The 23,025-nt window shown below is 39.8% G+C and overlaps 1 protein-coding gene across 3 annotated transcripts in view; it reads right to left on the bottom strand.

Annotated features, from left to right (window-relative positions):
• SLAIN1 (SLAIN motif family, member 1) overlaps window positions 1-23,025 on the bottom strand; it is a 52,654-nt gene that overhangs the window by 11,216 nt on the left and 18,413 nt on the right. Inside the window, exons 2-4 of one of the 3 annotated variants that reach the window (XM_009894023.1) lie at window positions 11,436-11,585; window positions 9,383-9,532; window positions 6,859-7,197 (exon numbers count right to left, since the gene is read on the bottom strand). In XM_009894023.1, the coding sequence (XP_009892325.1) occupies window positions 6,859-7,197; window positions 9,383-9,443 (400 nt within the window). In that variant the 5' untranslated portion in view covers window positions 9,444-9,532; window positions 11,436-11,585. Of the gene's footprint in view, window positions 1-6,858; window positions 7,198-9,382; window positions 9,533-11,435; window positions 11,586-23,025 lie in introns of those variants that run through there. The other 2 variants (XM_009894024.1, XM_009894025.1) reach the window with 2 other exon arrangements.

The raw sequence follows: 23,025 nt of genomic DNA, 5'->3' as shown, positions 1-23,025 counted from the left end.
GGGCTGCAGCAGCCACCACAGGCATGATCTGTGCCTTGAATTGTCCAGTGGATGCTACAATAGCAGGAAAAATAGGTACAGAAGTAGCTTCGATTTCCTCCATGTCATGGGTGGCCACGTCTTTCTCCTCCTGTTCAATTAGTCCCTTCTCATTCCAGCAGTCTGCTCTGCTGCTGAGTCATTCAGTCCTCAGGCAGCAGATTCTTTTTTTTGCTGCACCTGCAAATTCTCATCCATCGAGCATCTGCGCTACTTCTTTGATGTGTCGTTGTGTCTGCTGAGACAAATGGCCCTGAAAAGCAATGAAAATAGCAGGTCAGTTCTGTGTTTGGGGAAAACGCAGAAACGATCTTCTTGATGGCATGTTGCAGCTTTCATCTCCTCGGATGATGCATTCTCTTTGATCTCCTTCTTGAAGTTTGTTCTGTCACCTGTTCCCCTCGTAAGAATAGTGGAAAGAGTCTTACAGACTTTTTGTTGGCAAATGAAACACTGGCTCTTGTGAGCTTGATATATGGAAGTAGAAGGTGGGAGTTATGTGACTTTAATATTATTTCAGGCTGCTGAGACGTGATTAAATATGAACTTGCTGGAAATACATGAGAAAAATATTTTTCCAAGCTGCTAGTGGCAAACCTTTCCTTTCTAGAGCTTTTTGCTCTCCTAAGATTGATGAGAAAATTAACAGCAAGGAAGAGTGAAGGAGTAGAGTTGAGATGCATTCTCAGGTGAGAAGTAATTTTGTCCAAAGAGTCCTGTTTATGATGAATGCTGAAGCTTGCTACAGTTTCTGCTACCTCTTCTGCACTAACGTGGTTCAGTGGCAAGCCTAAAAAAAACATAATCATGAGTTGTTTACAGTTCGTTCTGTTAGGAAGATGTCAATATTAACACCAGTGAGGAACTCCGAAGGACCTGCACCTTCTACAGCATCCATAGTTATTGTGACACACTATTGAGTCTCAACTATAATCTAGGCCGAAACAAATATGAGGTTTAAGTAGGATGCAGCCATATAAAGAATCACAGATGTACCTTCGCCTTTCCCAGCCTTCTTTGAGGTGTAATAGCACGACCTACAGACATCGTATTATTGAGATATTTGAAAGTGTGAAGAAAATGCAAGGACAGGTCATGCAAGGAAGTTACTAATCAGTTCCTGGTTATTACCACCTTCTCAGAATAGCTCATGCATATATACAAGTGCTTGTCACTCCAGCATTCTTTAGGTGGCATACACTGCCCTCGTTTCACATATCTGCAGAACGATACACCAAAAAAATCACTTACTGCATGTTTATACATTTTCCCCTATGTGGCATTCACGCTGTATTGCCTCTTGTCTTCAGCACAGGAAAAACTGAGCACTGTGAAATACAGGGTTCCTCTGCCCTCAACTGAAAATGTGCATGAAGAGACCACCCCACAGCACATATCATTTTCATTACTGGTGAGAAACAGGTCAAAAAGCAGGCAAAGTGCCCCTTTTGTCAAACATTCCACAAAATTACAGTAAAGACAGCAGTTTGCTTCTTACCCAGCTGCTTCAGTTCTGATTTTTTCCAGTAAGTTCTTCCCCCGATTCTGTTTCTTCTCTGAAGTCAGCCTGGGATCAGTGGCCCAGCTTCTTTCTGGCAGGACACCAGAATTGGCAGCACCTGCCTTCTGTTTTCTGGTCCCAACACTGCTGGTGGCTGCCCCCATTCCATTGATTATTTTTTTTTTTTCCTTCCTTGACCTAATACTATCACCAGCCAAAGATTAATATCCATGTAGCACACAAGGAGACCTTGCCCTCAGAGCAAAGATGCCCCAGAAGAGATGCGCTCTTGGTGGGCTGCCAAACTGAGTTCTGTAGCAGTTCTTGATAAATATCATCTTCTCTCTGCCAAAATGCCTCATCCAGTGAAGCTCTCTTTGCAAGGAGGGCTTAAGTTGACTATACAGTGACGTGTCTTAAAACAGATTTACTCATTCACTGTTATCCTCTGCAAGTGTTATCAATGTTTTATTTGAACAAAAGGACTTGCATGCCTCACCAGAAGTGCACTATCATTAAGGAATGCAATACAATGAATCTTAAGTTATCAGTGTCTCAGAGAAATCTGTATCACCATTTAAGCTATGTTAGCAGTTTCTTACACATATTTAAATCCTTCACACAAACCCTGCAAGTTCAACTCTGCCCTACCTGCATTGTATGCACAAACAAGTCAGGGCAAAACAATAAGGAAAACCCCCCTATTTTTTAAACATTATGTTCTGTATTATGCAGATATTCAGAGTTTATTCTGAAATCCTTAACAAACTTGTAGACTTAATTAGAACTTCACTTCAAGGGATTAATTTCTCTTCCTCATCTTTGAAGACCTGAGTTCAGTACCTGCATTACATTTGTTATGATTATAACATTTATGGCATCCCAAATACACCAGGGTCTAGTTAAAGGTTTGTGGAATAGTCAGTTGATACAACAGACACAGTGTGTAAAAACACAAATACAGATTAAGAACTAAAAGCAAGTCTTTAAGTGAGAGACACTGTTCCTCGTGATTGTCAATATCTACATTTTGCTAACATTGAACACTTTCATTTTATTCAGAATTATTACTTCATCTCGCCCTGGCTTCACAGGCATGTGTCTCCCACCACAGATAGTTCCTCACTGATCACTACCCTCAATATAACTTCCAAAGGTGACAAAGTAAGATTTTTTTTTTAACCTCCTTTTCTTTAAAGAAGTCTGCAACAACTTCCTACAGTGAATTGTCCCTTCCTAACTGAACAAGAGAAGTTATGAACAGAAAAATCACTCTGTAAATCAGTTAGAACAGAGCTTTTCCCACCTCTCCAAACACACAAATCAATGTTAGTCTATACTGAACTGAAATGCTGCTCTTCTACATCTGCCTGGAGTTCACTTAAAAACAGCAACCAAACAGCCAAACTAAAAACACCTTTGCAGCTTTCCAAATGAGGCAAGGATGTTGCAACAGTCAATGATGTTTGTAGTATTTTGCCTGATAAAAGTTATTCCTCAGAAGCATATGCAATAAAGTAACCCATAACCAGTAATTTCTGGAGAAGAAAAGCAAAATTTTTCAAATGAATGGTATCTGTGGCCTGTTTATGAAGCTATCAACCAAGCTAAAAACTTAAAAATCAACATGAAAAGGCAATTGAAAATATGTATTAAAATTAACCAGATTGCATGCACTTCTACTCAATGAAGGATATATTTTTCGTCTGCCCTGTCTTACCGCATTATAAACAAACTCCTTTAGTTGGAATAACTTGTCTAAAATACAAAGTTTCCAATCTTCAGGTATTGTAAGAATGTACACTTTAAAATGTACATGAAATAAATGGTGCCAGGATAAAAGTTTATGAGTTAGTTTAGATAAAGAGCTGAAAGTGGGCCTGAACAGAAGATGATCAATCCCATTTTCAGTATCTTGTCTATCCTTGATTTTGACTGATCTGCATGTTTTCACAGTACTATAGTTCTGCTACTTCTGGCTTCAGAAAATCCAAACTAAAGGGCATGAAAATATCATCTATTAAAAAAGAATAAAGTGACCAAAAAGAAATAGAAATATTGGTTTCACTTTAACTCTTTTTAAAATTACTTGTGTGTCACATTTAAAAAACAAACAGATTCTACATTTATGGACAAGAAGTGGAAAACAGCTTGTTTTTATCAAATTTGCTGATATTTCTCATATGAAAATGGCTAACTATCAAGTATTCTTGATATTGATAGAGTTGGCAACATTTTAAGTTGTTTACCGTTAACTTCTTCCAATAAGAGGAACAGGAGAGAGTTATAAACATAAATCTTTCCCCTGTCAACATATTAAAAGTTTTGTTAAATTCTGAGACATACTAGATGCACTCACTTTAGCTAATTGCAACAGATACTCAAAAGCCATTCACCTCCTGTCTCTCAGATCTTCTTTAAATCATCTATTCTCACCCACTGATCCCCCGAAAACCAGAATGCCTTAAAAAGTTCAGAGATGGAACTTTTCTGATGTAACTTATCATTAGAGACAGTTTGGCTGATTTAGGGAGAGCGTGCAATTAAACAAAAAAGAAAATGAAAATCAGTTTGCACGCAAAGCTTTCCTATTAGTAAATTCTTGGCAGAATGGGAAATAAAACTTATTTGAAAGCAAAGATAACACACACATGCTCTATGGGTGATGGTTGTAAAGTGTTGTCTGAGAAGTAACAAGAGGTATGCCTGCAGCTTGTTACAGGCGGCCTCCAATACACATTACACACATCTTACCATACATATACTTGCACACATCTGCCACTCTATGCTAGCATTTACCAGGAGCCTTTTAGTACAGCAAGCTTTTGGGGACTGGTGGGATAAGGGCTAGATGGTATGGTATTTCCAAACACATGGAGAATGTCAAAATTACACCAAGGGGTAGCACTTTGTTCTTGCCAGTGTATTTTAGCAATGTGTGAGTTCAAAATCACGGCCTCAAACACAGCTGGAAAAATCTGTGAGAGTATTCTCACCCTAAGCATACACAGAATATTACCAGGGCACCAGAAACACCAGACAATCTTTCTGCCACCTGAAATGCAATCCTGTGGACGGAGAACAAGTAAACCATTGGCTATAGTGGGAGACTGGACACCTAGTGCACAATTCAGTGCCCACATATAGGTACCTCATGCCATTTTGAGAGACCCAGGGTTTTCTAAGGCACCAAAACAGCACTGACACAGGGGGGTGGTGAAGCCAAGCTGGCTGCATCTGAGTACTTCATACAGCACTAAGTGCTTATATGTAGGCAGCTAAACTGGACCTTTCATAGACATGTGGACACCTACATCTCAGCATCTAAACGTAGGTGCTCCTCATCAGGCGACCAACTCTAAAAGAATTATTAAAGTTTTCCAAGTTTATCACACCTTCAGCATATTTGTACAGTTAGTTAAAAAGTTAGAATAAGTACCTCAACTAGCATGCCATACCAAACTTCACTGGAAGTAGGCAGGACAGAACCCTTGATACCATTTGTTCCTAAAGGCAAAATAATGTACTTGAGCTGAACACACAGACAAGTCTTGGGGATACATTGTGTCAAAGTTAAACATTGTTTTTTTACTCCAGACTGAGTGCCAAAATTCAACATTTACCTGCCACTTACTCTTCTTCTATGGAGAGCTCTGTGAATGATCAGATGAACCAGTGGCCAGGCTGTTAACTGCATATACAAGAACACAAATCAACTCTCGGGGAAAGAGAGAGGAATGTTTCTCACCATCAGTATTTGCCACTTACGTGGATTAGGGCTGCATGAGTCATAGGCTGAAGGTGCAGAAGCTGAAGAGATAATTCCGCTCTAAATGTAGCGGTACTGGCTATAATAGGACTGTCTGCCACCCCAGTAAACAGGTAACTGAAGTCACATGTGTTTATCTTCTGAGCAACACCAAACAGATTATCCAACACAAAGTTCTTGAGGAAAATGGCAACTAGGTAGTAAAACTGGTGGCCTTTTACATTTATACACTTTCTAATAAACTAGGAGTCTAGTATTTTTAGTGCCCTGCAAGTATTTTCTGAGTTTTCCATGTGGGCATCCAATACTTAAGTTTCACTGACACAGAACACAAAAATAATTGAAAAAGCATTTGGGGACCATATAAAAAGATCGTGGCACCACATCCTGCCCTTATTCCTGAATCAAAAATGCCCCATAACCTTCCTTTCTATCTCCCCAACACTCCTGCAGGCTCATCAGTGTTGTCCCACTCTTGTACCTCACAAGAAAAATAACTTTGAAATTAACATGGCACATATGCTGTACCAACACACACCCAGGTCACTTCACCCTCTGTTAACCCCAGCCTTCTTTATATACTGCCACTAGTCACCACTTGTCAATTATACTTCCATGCCATGTATTACTTTGAATGCAAGTGCTTTTGGCACCAACCTGTCATGTCTTATTTGTCAGGAAAGCAACATGCATACCTGTAGCACTCTATAAATAGCAACTGTTTTGAAGAACACATTTATTTTCATGCCCAAGGGTGAGCTGTAACCTGTAACGTTACAAACAAGACCCTGACTGAAAACTGTTTTGAATTCGCCTGGGGAAAAGACTGAAGGAATAGGAAAGGAAGATGCAGCAAGAGGAAGAAAATTGTGATCATAATAAGGAATGAAAAGAAGGTAACAGCAACAACGGAGGGAAACTTAAGTCCTGAGTAAGCACCGAGAGACAAATCTTCCAGGGACATTTGAATACACCTCAAATGCAGAGCAAAAAGCAGCAATGGATTAGTATAATTTGGAAATGACATGATCTTCCACTATTTTAACAGTCTGCCCTACCAGGCCTGGAACAGGAGCTGAGCGTTGACCCCTGCCGTAAGCACTCACTGCAGATTCACAGCACAGCTGCAATAACAGTGAAGTCAGGAACAAGAAAGGGAACAAAAATCTGAAAAATCTATTTTGTATTTTACTGTATCCATGATGGATGTGCGTAGGCCAGGCTCGAAAGCTCAATCAGTTCTTCCAGCCAACTATTAGGCTGCTAAAAGATGCTCTTTTCTCACTTGTGGTCATCCTTGCAGCACTTCAAAACAAACTAAAGCAACAACTTTCGTGACCAGGTCACAGATTACATTTTGCAGCAAATTACTTAACAATAACATACCACAATCATTTGCATAGGCTTAAGTTACTTGACACAATTCACAGTCTGATCTAGCTGTCGTGCACTAAACGCACTTCACTCAGTTGACACAACTCAATCTACAAAATGGCACTGGCACTTCGCACAGAGAAAAGACCACTTGTCAGAAAAGCATGCAACCCACCTCCATTAATCCTATTTGGTTGCTGCTCTGGAGTTTGGGCTTGAGGAGAGTAGTAGGGCTGCTGATAAGTATTTGATGGGAAGTGCGGGGAGGTCGGGCTCCTCCTGCAGTCCCGGATACTGGAGAAAGTCTGTGAGTGAGGAATTCCTTTCTGGAAGGGGGTGCAGCGAGTCAGCCGCGGCTGCGGAGGCGGGAGGTGGTCAAACTCTTCCTCGTCCTCAAGACTGTAGCGATCGTATTCCTGGTCACCGCATGTCCCTTTCTTTCCCGCATGCAGAGAGACGCTCGAACTGTGCCTTGACACAGATGCTGAAGTTGAAGCATAATCTTGCCTAAGGCCTGTAAATTCCAAGAAGAGGATGACTCGGCTTCTGCTAAGTGATTAACTCTCAACATGCACTTCAATCTTGAAAACTAAGCAGGTAAGTAGACATAATTGTACAGCAAAAATTGGATTTACACTGTCACCAGGCTGAAGATCTGAAGTAGGATTCATCTCACCTAACTTTTGGTGTCTACCTTTCAGGCACCTAAGCCCGAATTATTTCCCTTGAGATCCTTTTTTTAATGAAAAATAAAAAAAGGAACACAGGCATCTCCAAAATGCAGTACATCTGTGAGATGTCTTAGATGCCTCTCAACATATGATGAACTGCCTTCAGGAGGCACCTAAATAGAAAGACTACATAAGTATTAAGTATTTAACTTTCACACACTCTTAGAGGAATTAACACTCAGTTTATTAGTTTTCCAAGTTATCGATATTAAACATTTATATTCATGCAATGAAAATGCCAACAGCGACATTTCCTAAACTTAAAACTGATGGAAATATTTTAGCTCTCCAACCTCCCTGAACCAGAACTAGTTCCTGCTAGCAGCTGGTCTCATGGACAAGGCTTAGTGGTAACACAGCTGTGTTTTAGACAGGTAAGCATCCTACCACCCTCTTCTCAGAACACCAGGTTTTGCAAACCATCCCAGTATTAGCACTGCCCCAGAAGAGCATGTTTGCTCTGGGTCAAGTGAGAGGGGAAACATTCACTTCCCTTGTATATCCCCCACTTTTCCCAGCTGCACAGTAGCCAGGGAAAAAAGGGATGTACATTGCATTTCCAGGAGCTGAGTAACTCCATCGATAGCTGAAGATAACTTTCCTAGATTTACAAAAAGTCCTCAGCTTTGACAGATGTCCGTGCTATCATAATGAAAACTTAACGTGCTTTCTCCTCCCTCGCGAGTGGGAGTTTCTATTCATGGCTGCGAAGACAGCGTGCCTGCGTGCACGTATAATACTACCACTTTCCATGGGATTATGTGGACAACCACTGCCACACGCTCAAACATTCAGTACCAGCTGTTATTACAAGGATGAGATACAACCATTACACCCAATACAGATTTTTTAGATTCTAGATATAGATTCCCAGTTTACCTGATTCCTTGAAGAGCTAAATACCTGAAGTCTTCTTCAAACCTCACTGAAGGAGATGAGGACAGCTGTCATTTAAGTAATGCAATCCTTTGTGTCTTTGACAGTCATAATTTGCATTTTAAACAAAATTCTTATCACTTTCACATAATATCAGAAGTTTCTGAACTCTGACCGTTTGCCAGCTGAGAATTCAGCTATCTTGGAAAGTCTCACACTTGCTAATTTCTCTGCTGAACATAACGAGTGCTACCAGATGCTCAGCGAGTTCGACTGCTGACAAACGACTGCTCTGGCCTGCTCACTCTGGTTGCTGCAGCCAGACTGCATTTTTAATTTCTTCTTCACATTTTTTTCTTTATTTCATTTAGTCACTTATTACTTGATATTTTCCTTCAGTCAGCATCTCTGAATTTCTCTTGTTTTTCATCTCATCATTTCCTCCTTGATGCCTCACTTGGCACTGATAGGAAGTAAGAAAAATACTGCACTCACTATCTGAGCGACTTCTAAGTCAAATGCCTTTTATTTATGAATAAAGACGTTTTCCAAAAATTACTATCAATCAATCCAAACTATAATCTATGTCAAAAAACTCTGGGCTCAGATTTGTGCATAATCACTAGTCTCAAACCAAAATACTAAATTTAAATGCCCCAATTCAGGACTTCAAGGGGAATTAATTTCAAAATTCATCTGACAATTAAAATCAAAGTGTGTGTGTGGGGGGAATAATCCTTGAGAGCTGCTTTTTTTTCCTTTCTCATTAAACATACGCATGATAAGAACGCTTTAGCATTTCCCTTCCCCGCAACTAGTTTGATTAATATGGTAAGGCATTATAAAACTTCTAAATCTAAATGTGCTCAATGGGTATGTAGCTACCAGTTGGGATTCAGCAATATATAAGCATCGAATTTTGAAAGATATGGTACCATTAACCCAAACTCAATGTGTGGGTTTTTCCACCTGCCATTCAAGCGGTGACACCTTTTAAGAAAGATCCACTCGTCCACGACCAGACAGGAACAGTTTTGACTGTTGCAGGAAATCATCCTCAGGCTATCTTGAAAAATGAAAAAAGCCACCTACTCTCCTCCTGTAGACGAGCCATGATCTGAACATCGGTGAGGTCCTGCAGCTTGTATCCCATGGAGATGGAATCGTCCTCCAGCTCTGAGGTGCTCAGTTCACTGTCTATTGATGACTGTGGGCTCAAAGGGGAACTCCTAGAAATGTAACCTATGTAAGAAAACATAACCTTTAATCTGTGAATACGTTTGGCCATCTTTCATTCACAACTATTTGTGCTTTATGTTACAGTAGCTAAAAATATCTGTTTAACAGATAAGAATTTTCAGAAGTGTAGTGCAATCCACTAACAATCAGCAAAGGGCTTTGATACTCATGAGAAGTAGTAAGCGTAGCAACGAATCATGAATCCCTCTGCTTGTTCCCAAAATAGCATCACATAGCCCAGACAATGAATAATTCACCCAATACAGTTCTGACACAGCTCAGATTAGTCAGTGCAGTCTAAACATATCTGCATTTGATTCTTTCTGGGACTGTGGTTCTCCCTACTCTGTTCTGAAAAGCAAGGGTGTATGTGTCACCAGCTTCTGCTCAGTACTCAGATTCCACATCAGAGCCATTTATAATTATAAACAATTTAAAAACCAGTAAAATTAAAACAAATCAATTATTGTAACAATTAAGACCAAACATTATGCAACAACAGATAAAGCATTGCCTCCTTCACAGAGCTACCTTTTGGAGAGGACTCTGGATTCTACTTTTTCCCTGCATAATAAAACTTCAACTAAATTGCAATCAGTTGCGTGAGCTAGTTGTTGCCCAACTTTAAAGAAAAATCCTTCAAATAAAACAGTAAATTACTTTCTAATATCTTCTGGACCACCAGAAGCTCACAGCCTGCAGGGCAAGAACCACTGTGACTATGGCTCATCAGCTGTGCTTGTATCACAGATGTGTTTGCATCCTCTGGCACTGCTCAAAGCAGCCACCTAAAATTCATCCTGAATTCAGCTGTTCACTAATGATGCCTCCAACAGAAAAGGACAGGCAGGGGATTACTTAGCTTTGGAAGGGTCGTAAGGAGTAAATGTGTTTGCTTTTTTAAATTTGCAAGTTACAATGGTCCTCGAGGTTTTGCAGAGGTAAGTAACAGCTGTGCCCTTTTGGAGCAGCAGTGGGAAGCTAGACAAGATACCTGAGGGTATCTCAAAGAGCATGAGATGCTTTCATTTAGGGATTAAACTGCATCCCATTGAATAGGGGAGCTTAGACATCTCGCTCACACAGAGACACCTACATCAGGCATTCAGTCTGGAGCTGTATCTCATCCACAGCGCCAATATCCCTAACAGGGCTTTCTGCACTGCATTTCACACCTTGTAAAGAAAATTGGGCACAGATCAGTGTGATACTGACGCTAACATCCTGAGACCACACCTGCTCCTGCCAGCAATAAAATGTTCATGCCTCTTCCCTAGAAGATTATTTTCTCCACTGCACCTTAACAGAAGTAAAAAATATAAAGTGACTCCTGATACCTGTTAGCAAAGAAGGAAAAAACGCAACTCTGCAATTTACAGCCCACAGAAAGTTTGCATTTTTCCTAAAACTCCTGCATCCCCTGAAAAAACAGTGACAAACAAAATACATCTTGGATAGCAGCAACAATGCCATCTTGAAAACATCCATGGTTCTGCTGGCTGATTTTATAATAGGTAAGTTCTCCCTGCAACTTCATTGCACAGCTGCACAAACATTTCTGTAGACATAAGGAAGGGGCACAGTAGGGTAGAAATGAGCAGTAAAGGGCAGACAAAGCTGGGGTCTAAGGTGACACAGCTGCAACTACGCTCTCAAGTAAATCATTATTGAGAAATAGGCTGTTGTTTACTAGCATCACTCTCCTATAACATGCTGGGTAACACAGAACATAAGCTACACTACTAGTTAATTGCCAAACTTTAGGCCATTTTAAAAACAATCTCCCTCTGAGATGAGAGTCTATATACAAACACCCAAACAGTGTATTGCTGTTAAATGCTAGCAAGATTAGATTAAATTAAGCAATTTTGTAAGCACCGTAAATCAATAAAAAGATAAGCATTACCTGTCCGTTCAGGTGTTAGTATTGCTTTACTGGAGGTTTTAGAGAAGCTGGGACTATTAAAGCCATTGGTATATGGGGTGAGTCTCGCAACAGGACTATAGGGAAAAGCCAAGGAGACAGGTGTAGAGAAGAGGTTCCGCCATCGGCTAGCTGTTACAGATGCGAGGGAGGAGGTAGGGGAAAAAAAAAAATATTTACAGTTATAAATAGAATAGTGCTGTTAGAGAGAAAAATCATCTCATCTTAATCTGTTCATTATACATTTTTTTACTTAAAGCAAAAGGAAAACAATGGTCAAAGTTCAGCAGCAAAACAGAGGATCAGCACAGCCTTCTACATGGTGAGAGGGTACTCCAAAAAGTTTTCTAGCAAGTATGTCTTCTTCACCATTTTCTACATATATACCATTTTGGTATATATTTATGAAATACATCACTGGAGGCCAGCACACAAAGTAACAGAGGAAGTAAAAACCGCTACTGCTAATAGAGAAAACACAGATGAAATTGGTAGTGCTCTTGAAGGAATTGTTCATAGCAATCAATCATCACACAATTGAATTAGCGGTTAAATTATCAGTTATGGGAGTTCAGAGACACAGCAGTAAAAGATGCTTAACCGTGAAGTGCTAAAAACAACTGTAATCCCACAGCAAGCTTCTAAGCTACCATATTTTCCCTTCTCTTTTTACAGCATCAAATTCCTGATTACATAAGCATAACATTTGTTTTTTCACTGTTTTTGGAGGATCAACAAAATAAGAGAACAGGGCGCTTCTCTTTCTACATATTGCTTACAATAAGCTTGCAAGGCATCTGGTCTGCCCAGCAACGTCACAAAGAGCTCAGAGTAGGCAAAAAAGCTAAAAGCTTATTTAATTTATATTTTCTTAGCTCATCCAGTAAAATATGAATACAACTGTCCTTTGACTATTTTTTAACATGCGTTCAAAAGGTAAAATAAACAGTATCCACATACTCTTCAGAAAATAAATATTAAAGTTGTTTTAAGTAGAAGTAAAAGGCAAAATTTTAAAAATGTACATTTCAGGGAACCCATTCAGATACAAGCAAAGTCTGTACAGATGAAAAACAAGTGATAGTATTGCATGCTTATTTGTGACAGAATCTATTTTGTCCTGACAGGTGCTATGTAGAGCGACACAAGGGAGGGAGCTAGGAACTTACCTATACCTAACTTGGAAATCAACAGCATAACTTCGATGCTTAGCAGGCGTACTTTGCTGTGTCAGATGCTGCAAACTGGTATACCAAACTAGAAGGGCCCAAAAGCCTTCAAAAGCTATTATCCATCAGATGGCTTGTTAATAACACAGATCTGCACTGTTATTTGGACCTGTTGATCCAGCTGCTTTAAACACCCACAGATATTCAAATATTCAGACCCACTCTATTTTAAAACCTCACCATCACCAGCACGATTTAGCAGGACATACAAATTTGTTGTTCTCCTTGCTAACATCAACACCACGCAGCCATGGGAACAGGAGGGAAGTACATCTCACTGGCGGGCCGTCAATCTCATCCTTGCAACCTTTCGGAGTAACCTCCTGATTGGTTTTCCATCAGTCCAAAAGATGCTATTTCCCCCACTGTTCCTTTTGCTTTGACTCAATCAGAGTTACTCCTGGGTTTGTAAGGAATAAGCTGCCTTTTCTACTCAGTGCTGCTAAGTTCGGAGCGAAGGCAACTGCCTGGTGCCAGCACCAGCACAAAGCAGTCTGCCAGGGATGGGGAGTACCTGCAAGGCTCAGTCTCTGTGGGAGGGAGCTCAATTACTGAGCAGTAGGACATAAAAATGCAAATTGTGATCTTTGTTCTCCCCTCATCACAGAATTATTGCGATTCCCTCGTTTTTCATGACTCCAGTTCCTTCAAGCTTAATGAAATCCAGAAGTTTGAGATCTTAACCAGGGCAGCATCAGCACCGCTTCTAGGAAATTGCTTGATGCCAAACAGGACACTGACTTGCAGGCAGGGCTACGTGTCCTTAACACTCACCAATGTCATCAGTTCAAAAGTCACACACGCATGTGTTCCAGGACAAAACGGTGAGCGCACACAGATGGACACAACTCTACAAACCAGTAATCAACACAGATCGCCGGTGATGAGATTAACTCACAAGCAGTTAATAACTGCAAATCCATTTGAGGCATTCATTGAAAGAAATGCACGCGATACAGTAGATCTCAGTACCACATCCACAGCTAATGTGCATCACCTCCACTAGAAACCATCAGTAAGGAGCAAGGGATGACAGGTCCTTGCGATTTTATTTTTATGCCTAACACAAGATCCTGCTTTGTAGCAGCCTCATCATGTGCCAGGCCAATTAGCTGCCAGCGTGTTCTCGCCCCCAGATGTGGTCAACCGCACAGCGCAAATAAACACCATTCATCACTCCCTACAATCACTGCTGTGAGCTGGCCCACCGAGCACAAAGCAACACTTATCGGGACTATGAAAGCAAGAGCCCACATGAAGAATATAATTAGTATTTATGGCAAAGCAGATTCCAAACTCCTCTTTCAAATAGTATGTGTTGTCAAGGAAAAATGGACAAAGAAGCCAAGAAAGTCTATTTCTCTGTATACTAAACATCTAGATACACCAATCTAAAATATTCCCATTTCTAAAACTTTTGCCACTGTGCCTAAAATAAAGCTTTAAACATCAGCAAGGGATTGACACTTTTTAGGCATACAATGGTTTAGGTTCAAACATAGAAAAATGTTTTCATTAGGTTTCAAACGGAAATATCAGCGTACATATTGAATACTTCCGCAGTATTAACAAAGACAGCCAAATTAGGCTTACCGAAGTCTTGTGTTAATGCCAGAAACTTAAACAGGTATGTAGGAAACAAGTTTTGCTGACACCTAGGCAAATACTAAAATAATGAAAAATTTGTAAAATCCAAAAATTGTGCAATGGATAGTAATTTTAGGAAAGTTATTTTGCTCCAAACTGAGTGTGAGACTGCCCTGGATCGCATGGTGAAACACCACTATGGTACGCACAGATTTTGCTCTTTGTTACCGGCTCCCAGTAGGCTGTTCTCAGAGAATGAGACAATGTTGTTAAGACCTTTATTTCAAATGTAAAAGCCCAGCTGTTACCCTCTGAATTTTACAATGTTTGTGATTTTTTTTTTCTTAAAGCCCCAACTCTGGCTGCCCACAGATGAAGTAAGAAACTCAGGTACCTTCAAAAAACAAAGGAAGTTTTTAACTCTCACTTGAATAGAAACAAGAATAATCCTGCTCTGAGCAGCTTATACTGAAGATGCACTGAAGTAAGAGAAAGTACCAGCCATGGAAAGGAAGGCAGAGGCATCTAAAGAGCCATCAAAAGAAAAGAAGCCAAAAAAAATCCATTTAATTTATTGACAGCAAAGAATTAAATGCATTAACAACCCGACTTCTTGAAGCACAAAACCCTTAACCTTTCACACCAAACAACGAACTAATATTCTCTAATACAATAAGCACAAATTGTCTTAGTCTAAGCCTATAGTTAGACTGGAAGTGCTCAACTTTTCAGGTATGATTTCCTTGGTTTTGATCAATTCTTAGAAACTAGACCACTGATAATGTGCTGCACTACACAATGTATAGCGTAATACTTTTAAAAAGGACTTGCCAAAATGACTACCTAATCGATCAAATAAAACTTTCCTTTAAAAAATAAAATCAGCAACAAGTGAGCCTGGTCATAACTAAAATATTTACTAACACAACTGAAGGTTAAAAACAAAACTAATTAAGATCATATTTTTATAACTTCCCTGGAGACTTCAAAATGCTAAAACAGACGAGAACAGTAACTCACATAGAAAAATATGAGCAACTACATAAACACAAATATTCACCATACTAACTCCTGTGAATAATCAGCATTTGGTAAGAACTGATGGAAAATCTCACATGAAAACCTGAACAAGTAAGCATCTACAGAATTGCATGGGTCAAAAGGAACAGAGGGCTCTGCAAAACCAGAGCATGCTGTACTGTATCTGAAGCAATTCCTTTACTAAAAGCAATTACTTATTTAAGCTGCATATGGTACACAACGTCTGAACGTATACAGAAGTATGTTTTTGAAAGTGAAGATGAAATTTGCTATTCAAATAAATCAGAACATTCATAAGCTGGAACACGAGGAATAAACATCGTAGATTCTCATAATGTTGCTTTGATTTTGTGGGGTTACACTGATGTAAACAGACAGAACAAGTGTAGGTCCTGTACTTGATAAATAAGATATAATATATTCTATATAATACATATATGAAATGTATATAAAATATTTATAAGTACATATTTTTATATATGTATACATTTTATACGCATAACTTATTAGATAATATTTATATTACTGTTTAGATTACACAATAAATGTATTATATAAATATTTATATATCCTATAAATATATTATAGTCATAATATTTATATACTTTGAATAGACTTATAGAATAGATATATTTATATTGTTATATTCTAGAAATATATAAAATATATTTTATAATATACAACATTAGATAGTAATTATATTATGATGTATTATACATATTATATAAATATAATATTTACATAGTATATACATTATAATAAAATAAAAATATGTAACATAGGAATATATAAAAATACATATATTTATAAGACATTATTAACTAAGGATATCAGTGTTTACAAGAAACCCAAATAAGTACACGCACATTTTAAACACCTTCAATTTTCATAACTCCGTTATGAAACTCTGTGAACTCAGCTTCACAGAACACTAACTTACTTTCACTCTAAGCAGCACAAAAAAAATATTTCTTTGCTATAAACACAGAAAACAATAGAGTCATAAATAACTGTGTTGTACTACTGACTAACCACACTCAATCCTATCTGAGGTGCTATCAAGCTTGTTTATTCATTGAATTAGCTTAAGTTTTACATAGGCCTTCAGGCCAGTGTCAAAAATACTTTTTAAGCTCAAGCTAAAGACAAATTAAATCACACATACGCAGATATTTGCATATTGGTCCTAATCACACAGCAGGAAAAAAAAAAACAAACCACCTACTCTTTTGAGCCAGCAACTGGAAGAATATTTACAGCACTGTCAATCCCACAACTGCAAGTTTTGAAGACGCAGCACGTTCCTCAGAGCAGGGAACCCAAACCACTTCCCCAGCACGTCCTGCAGACACATGCTTGCACAGCAGCCACGCTCAAAAGCAAAATCTCTCTCCCAGGAGTACAATGCACAGCCCTGCACAGGAAACGGGAGCATTTTGTTAACCACTGGTGAAATTCAAGAGTGCCAGAAGGGAATTCAAAACCCTCTCCTTACTGTAGATAAGAATATCTACACCAGCTAAGAGGTGTCACCTCAGTGAGCATATCTCATGTATCTCTCCCAGAGACAGGTATTTACCCTTCACTTTCAGTCCCTGTAAAACATAGATTCAGAGTCTGAAAACCCCTCCTGCAGTTAGATGTACGCCTGGGAACAAACAAGTGGTCAACGTGTTTGAAAAGACAGCCAGAGGAAGACAAGATGAAGGTAGTCCCACTACGCTCAACAGTGCCGCTGTTGGGGCACTTGCTCAAGAAGCTACTGCTCATCAGCCTGAAGATATTTACTTGGGTCCCTGGAAAACCCAGAGCTCCTGTAAGAACCTGAAGCAGTCTGAGATAGAAGAGCAGTGCTAGATACTCAACCGCAACCAACACTGTGGTGCCACCTCATAGGAACAGAACTTCAGGCAGCTAAGACTTCAAAGCAAAGCCTAAGTGGATACTGTCTTTCAAGTACATGAGTAGCTCTCAAACACATGGGCCTTAGAAGTATATACAATCCTTAGGTCTACTTCACTGGGTGAGGCATTCAGCTTATGTACTCAAAAGAGGACTGTAACAGCTTCCGAGGTGTATTTGAACCCAGTGCTTCAAAGCTTTCCTTTGCAATTACAAGTCCTAAAAACTTACTTCAAAAAAAAAAATTAAAAAATTGTAGTTTTATTAGCTACAAGATTGCAAGCTCATAGCCCAAGACGGCAATGTTTTCAGTTCTAGTAACTATGAGTATTGAGTTGTACCTGTAAAACTGGAAGTTAGTCAGGGCCATATACACATACCCATCTTGCTGGATACTATTGTACAGTCAATGTCTCAACTTTTCAAGTGTAGGGTCCTGCACCTAGGCAGGAATAACCCCATACACCAGTACAGGTTAGCAGCTCTGCAGAGAGGGACCTGGGAGTCCTGGTGGACAAGTTGACCATGAGGCAGCAATGTACCCTTGTGGCCAAGAAGGCCAATGGTCTCCTGGGGAACCACTTCAGAGAGTCCAGCAGAGGGCTACAAAGATGATCACAGGACTGGAGCACCTCTCATGAGGAAAGGTTGACAGACCTGGGTCTGTTTAGCCTGGAGAAGAGAAGACTGAGAGGGGAATCTCATCAATGCTTATAAATATTTAAAGGGCAGGTGACAAGAGGATGGGGCCAGACTCTTTTCAGTGGAGCCCAGCAACAAGACATGGGGCAACAGGCACTAACTGGAACACATGAAATTCTATCTCAACATAAGGAAAAACTTCTTTACTTTGAGGGTGACAGCACTGGAACAGGCTGCCCAGAGAGGTTGTGGAGTCTCCTTCTCTGGAGAGATTCAAAACCTGCCTGGATGCATTCCCATCCAACCTGCTCTAGGTGAACCTGCTTTGGCAGGGGTGTTGGACCAGATGATGTCCGGAGGTCCCTTCCAACCCCTACCGTTCTGTGAGTCAAGCAGCATATTCCTCATTCCGGTCTCCCACAGCCATCAGCCCTGCTCATCTCAACAGCTTGTTCCAGCATGTACAGTTTCCTTACCACAGCTGTAGCTCCCTCAACCATCCAGCTAATGGTAGAAACTTTGCCATCAGCACAGAGCTATACTTTGTATGTTTAATGCACATTTTCAGTCACACTGAATCTGTTATTGCCTGAAACCATTTTCCTGCACTGCCATATCCAGCTCACAAAATGCTCTTGGGACTTGTTTGCTGTTTCTGTCCCTTGATTTCTCGGTCAAGAGAGGCAAAGCACCCCCTCTTCCCCATCTGCAACAATAACAGAGATGAACCTCTAAAGTGCAGGCTGCACAAGGGGACCCCTTTCAAGAGTCAGTAAATAAGGGGTCTCCAAAACACAATTTAGTGTACATCCTTACCCTTGAACCTCCGTAATTAGACTACAACATCTAAACAAATATATGCCAACATTTTTCTTTGCTTTTGGTTTTCTACACTAAATCTTACGGCTTCTCAGGCTCTTAATATAGGGTCAGCTAATGAAAAACAACATAGCAATTAAATGCATTCATTTTATTGTCTTTTGGAAGAATAGAATTTCTCTACAAAATTTTAAGTTTTCACGGGGGTTTTAATAACCAGTATACAGGATTGCCATGTAGAGAAAAGATTAAACACTCATTTAATGCTAGTTTAAAATAATAAAAAGCAATCAAGCTCAGCTTCAAATGTCTAATGAAAACAACTCCTGTTATAGTTTGGACACACAATGATAGATGAGGAGAAGCTGAGAAAATTAAAGACTGCCCACTTTCCTCTAAGCCTCAGAAAACTGAAAAATAATGTTAGTTTTAGAGCATGTAGGAATTTCAGTTTTAAGAGTATGTGAGAACTGGTAGTACCTGAAAAAAGTTTATTTCCCAATTCATTGGCATAAAGCAAGTCCTTTTTTGAGAAGTTATACAAAAGTATCTGATATTAGTGTAGAATGAGAAAGCAGTTCAGTTGGTATGCATTAGTATACAACTGCTTGGTATATGTAACTATAATACCTCAAGAGCTGCCCTAGCAAAAAAAGCACAGGCCTCTTTTAAAGGTACAATCAGAAAGTCCATCTAAACTGCAGTAGTTTCTAGGATTTTCAGCTAGCACAGCAAAGCAATGCAGTCAGCAGTGGTGATGGCATACTGCAATTGGTGACAAAAACCTAAATCTAAGAGTCAGGAATTATGCAATTTGACATTCCAGTTGTACCAATGATTACCTATCAGTATGAGCAGGGAAGATGTATCTATTTTTCAAGACAGATGCACCACTACGCTATTTCAACATCATTCCGTGAAAGACTGACCTGAAAATTGTCTTTGGACACATCACATATGGGAAAAATGACCACACTGCTTTCTAATTGCAGTGTGCTGAAGGGCAGAGAGACTCTAACCACCACTCTCTGACCTAACTTCATCATAAAAGTGATTTTCTGACATCAAAGTATACAAAAGACTAGAAAGGAAATGGAATTGAAAGACAGGAGCTACCTCCTACAAAACTCCTACATAAAAGAATACTGTGCCTCAGCTACATGCTTTGGAGTGTTGGGACTGTTTGTTTGGTTTTTTAACTTGCCTTTTTTTTTTAAGCAAACTTTTTACAAACAGCTATGTAAACAGACAAGCACAGAGGCTTTGTGAAAAATCTAATTGTCTCAGCATTCATCTCCTTTCTGTGTACACAACTCTCCCCATGTGCACAGGTCCAAAAGCAAATTTTCCAAACAGAGGTAATAGCCAAACTGAGCTTCCCAGCTCCCTTTTTTTGAGAACTTGGACAATTATTATGCTGAAGTATTAAGCCCTAGGCATGACCTAGGGCCCAAAATGTCTGTTGCCTCCCCAGCTCCCATAGTCAGCAAGTGCCACTTTGTGTAAACTGCTAGTCTGATGCATTTTCACTCAATTTGGTGGATTCTTAACCAGAACCCATAAGCATACAAGCTGTCACATTTCAGGTAGTTTGAAGTAAGATGCACCTTTCTGACCAGAAGACTCATTCTCGTGTACTACTACATGAGGTAACCTGGAACAAAATATATAGCGCCCCAGATTATTCTACCAAACTATTAGCATTTCATTCATTAAGGAGAGGGATTACTGCAGTTAATTTTAGGATTCTTCAAATAAGGAATTAGAAGCCTTCCAAACCAAGGAATTCTTAGCAAAGGGCACTGTGAATGCAAAAGTTTACATGGGGATAGTATAGAAATTGACAGAAGAGGAATCCAAAGTTAATCATATCTAAATCAAAGTTTGTGTCTGGTTTAGTCAGTCTCTGAATTGGAAATAGAGCTGGGAGGGCATCAGGGCAGGCACATATGCTATTTGCCCATCTTTTCACTTCCTTCTAGTACTTATCTGTAGCGCTTTTGGACGCAGTATCCTGTGTCACACATACACAATAAACATGTTCTTATGTATAGACACCGATGGCTGCGCTAATCGCCACAGGATGCAATATAGTCCAAAGGGAAAGGCTGGAGCACGATTCATCTCACCTCCATTTTAAAATGATGAGCTGTGCTTGTCTGTCTACAAAGGCAGCACAGTGCGACTGGCTCGGATACAGATCTCCGCATATATTCAAACGAAACTCACTCCGACAGCATTCGTTACCGGGAACAATAAACAAAGCTTAAAAACAGATTTCAGAGACTGCATTCAGTTTTTCCCTGTTCTATGCAATTGAAAAAGACAACTCTTTTGCAGTGCTAGAGCACTGCAGTGCTTGCATCCACCCTACTGAAACAGCTGTAGATATCCAATTAAAGTTGCTGAACATCTTTCTCAGCAGCAGTTGCAGTTAAAAGGGCAACCCTTGCTACCTTCCTACAGGCTAATGCTTTACCCCAATGCTCCCCCTGCCATCCTCTCGGCTGTACAGGTACACTGTACCAGCAAGTACAACCATCCTTACAAGATTTCATGCTAAATCAGATCAATTATCCAGTCTGTATTAAAAACATCTTTTTGTTCTTTTTTCTTTTTTAAAAACAAGGAAGAGTTCCTCAACCCCCTTTACCAGGAAGATGGAACGCAGTTGTACAAGGGCATCTAAGGGAGAGATGAAGAAGCAGAAAACAATAGCAGGAAGGTGGGCTGCCAAAGCAAACATTGCCTCCAAAAGAAACGCATGTCAGAATGCGGATCAGATGAACTCAGTGTCTGACACTGATTGTTTCCTTACATATACAGTGCAGAGCAAAACAGCAGCATTTTCATTGTATTTTAACAATTAGCAACAAAACAGGAAACAATGGTAACCACCTTACAATATCACTCAAAAAGTAAAGAAGATCTATCACCATGATATGCGGACAATGCACATAAGGCTACAGAAACACCTTCCTCCAACTCTTGCCGTGCCAGCTGGACAGACCTCCTGCCTCAGCCTGTTCTGGCTGCAAATTACCATGTCTCTGATTAAGCTCAACCAGCATGTACTAACTAAGCTGGGCAAGGAAGCCATCATCCCAGCTTGTAGATCTGAAGGGACGACAATTCCTATTGGCATAAATGAAGTTGGAACAGGACATATATGCCTGCCAACAAGAAAGGGATGAGAGGAAGACTCAACCACAACAACCTAAGATCATCTTATTCCAAATGTAGGGGATCCACAAGAGACTTGCAGGTTTGTTTATACCATACATCAGAGCAAAGCATCCAAGAGTCTAAAGAAGCTCTGAGGAGTCTGGTGCATCGACCTAGAGAAATGCAGAACTGTGGCAAGAAATTAACATCTCTTCCACAGTCAGCACACCTTCACTAGCAGCTAGCTGCACCCAGCCTTGTGGGTATAACTAATCTTATCTGAAATAGTTCAAATAACCTTGCAGAAAGCTCCACATCATACTAATTTATGGTATAGTGGTGGTTTCACTCCTCTAATGTGAAATAGGTGTCTTCACACAGACATTGCTATTGCAGTCTAATGCAAAGCATTAGACTTAAACAAAGCAGTGTCAGAAGTTATGATACACATACCACTTTAATGCCATTTGAGCATCATGATCAGCATAAATCACATTTTACTCACTACCTGCTAATCCAAAGGCAAAACATTTTGGTTGGCACAATTTGCGACATAGTTTACATTTTCCTTTGTAAATCACAGGTCTATCATTGATTACACGCACATTCCAACATTACCCTTGTGAAAGAGACATTCATATTCTGTAACATCACCATAAGCAAAATCAGAAATCTCACGTGTATTGCGTAAGCATTGTGAAACTCATCCCAACCTTACTTTCCTTCTTGAATTCATTACCTTTGGTAACTGCCCGGTCTACATTTCAATAACAGCGTCATACAGCAAAATCCCCCAGAGTACTGTGGAAAGCATATTTTGCAATCACTTAATGCTGGTTTAAATGCTCCATTTGTCCCAGTACTCAAAAAAACCCAGCAAAACCAGCTAAATTTTTTAACTGAAACACATCTTTTTTTGTCTTTTTTTTTTTTTTAAAAAAAAAATGCTGGCTCTCAGCACCTGGATGAAAAGAAGATTATCAGAAGTAGTCAACATGGATTCACCAAGGGGAAGTCATGTCTGACTAATCTGATAGCCTTCTATGACAAAGTAACTAGATGGGTGGATGAGGGGAGGGCAGTGGATGTTGTCTACCTTGACTTTGGCAAGGCTTTCGACACTGTCTCCCACATCATCCTCACAGGAAAGCTTAGGAAGTGTGGCTTAGATGAATGGACAGTGAGGT

The sequence above is a fragment of the Charadrius vociferus genome, unplaced genomic scaffold (genome assembly GCF_000708025.1).
Source record: "Charadrius vociferus isolate BGI_N301 unplaced genomic scaffold, ASM70802v2 scaffold11, whole genome shotgun sequence".
In the NCBI taxonomy this organism is placed as follows: Eukaryota; Metazoa; Chordata; class Aves; order Charadriiformes; family Charadriidae; genus Charadrius; species Charadrius vociferus.
This window is presented reverse-complemented; position numbering and strand designations above follow the sequence as displayed.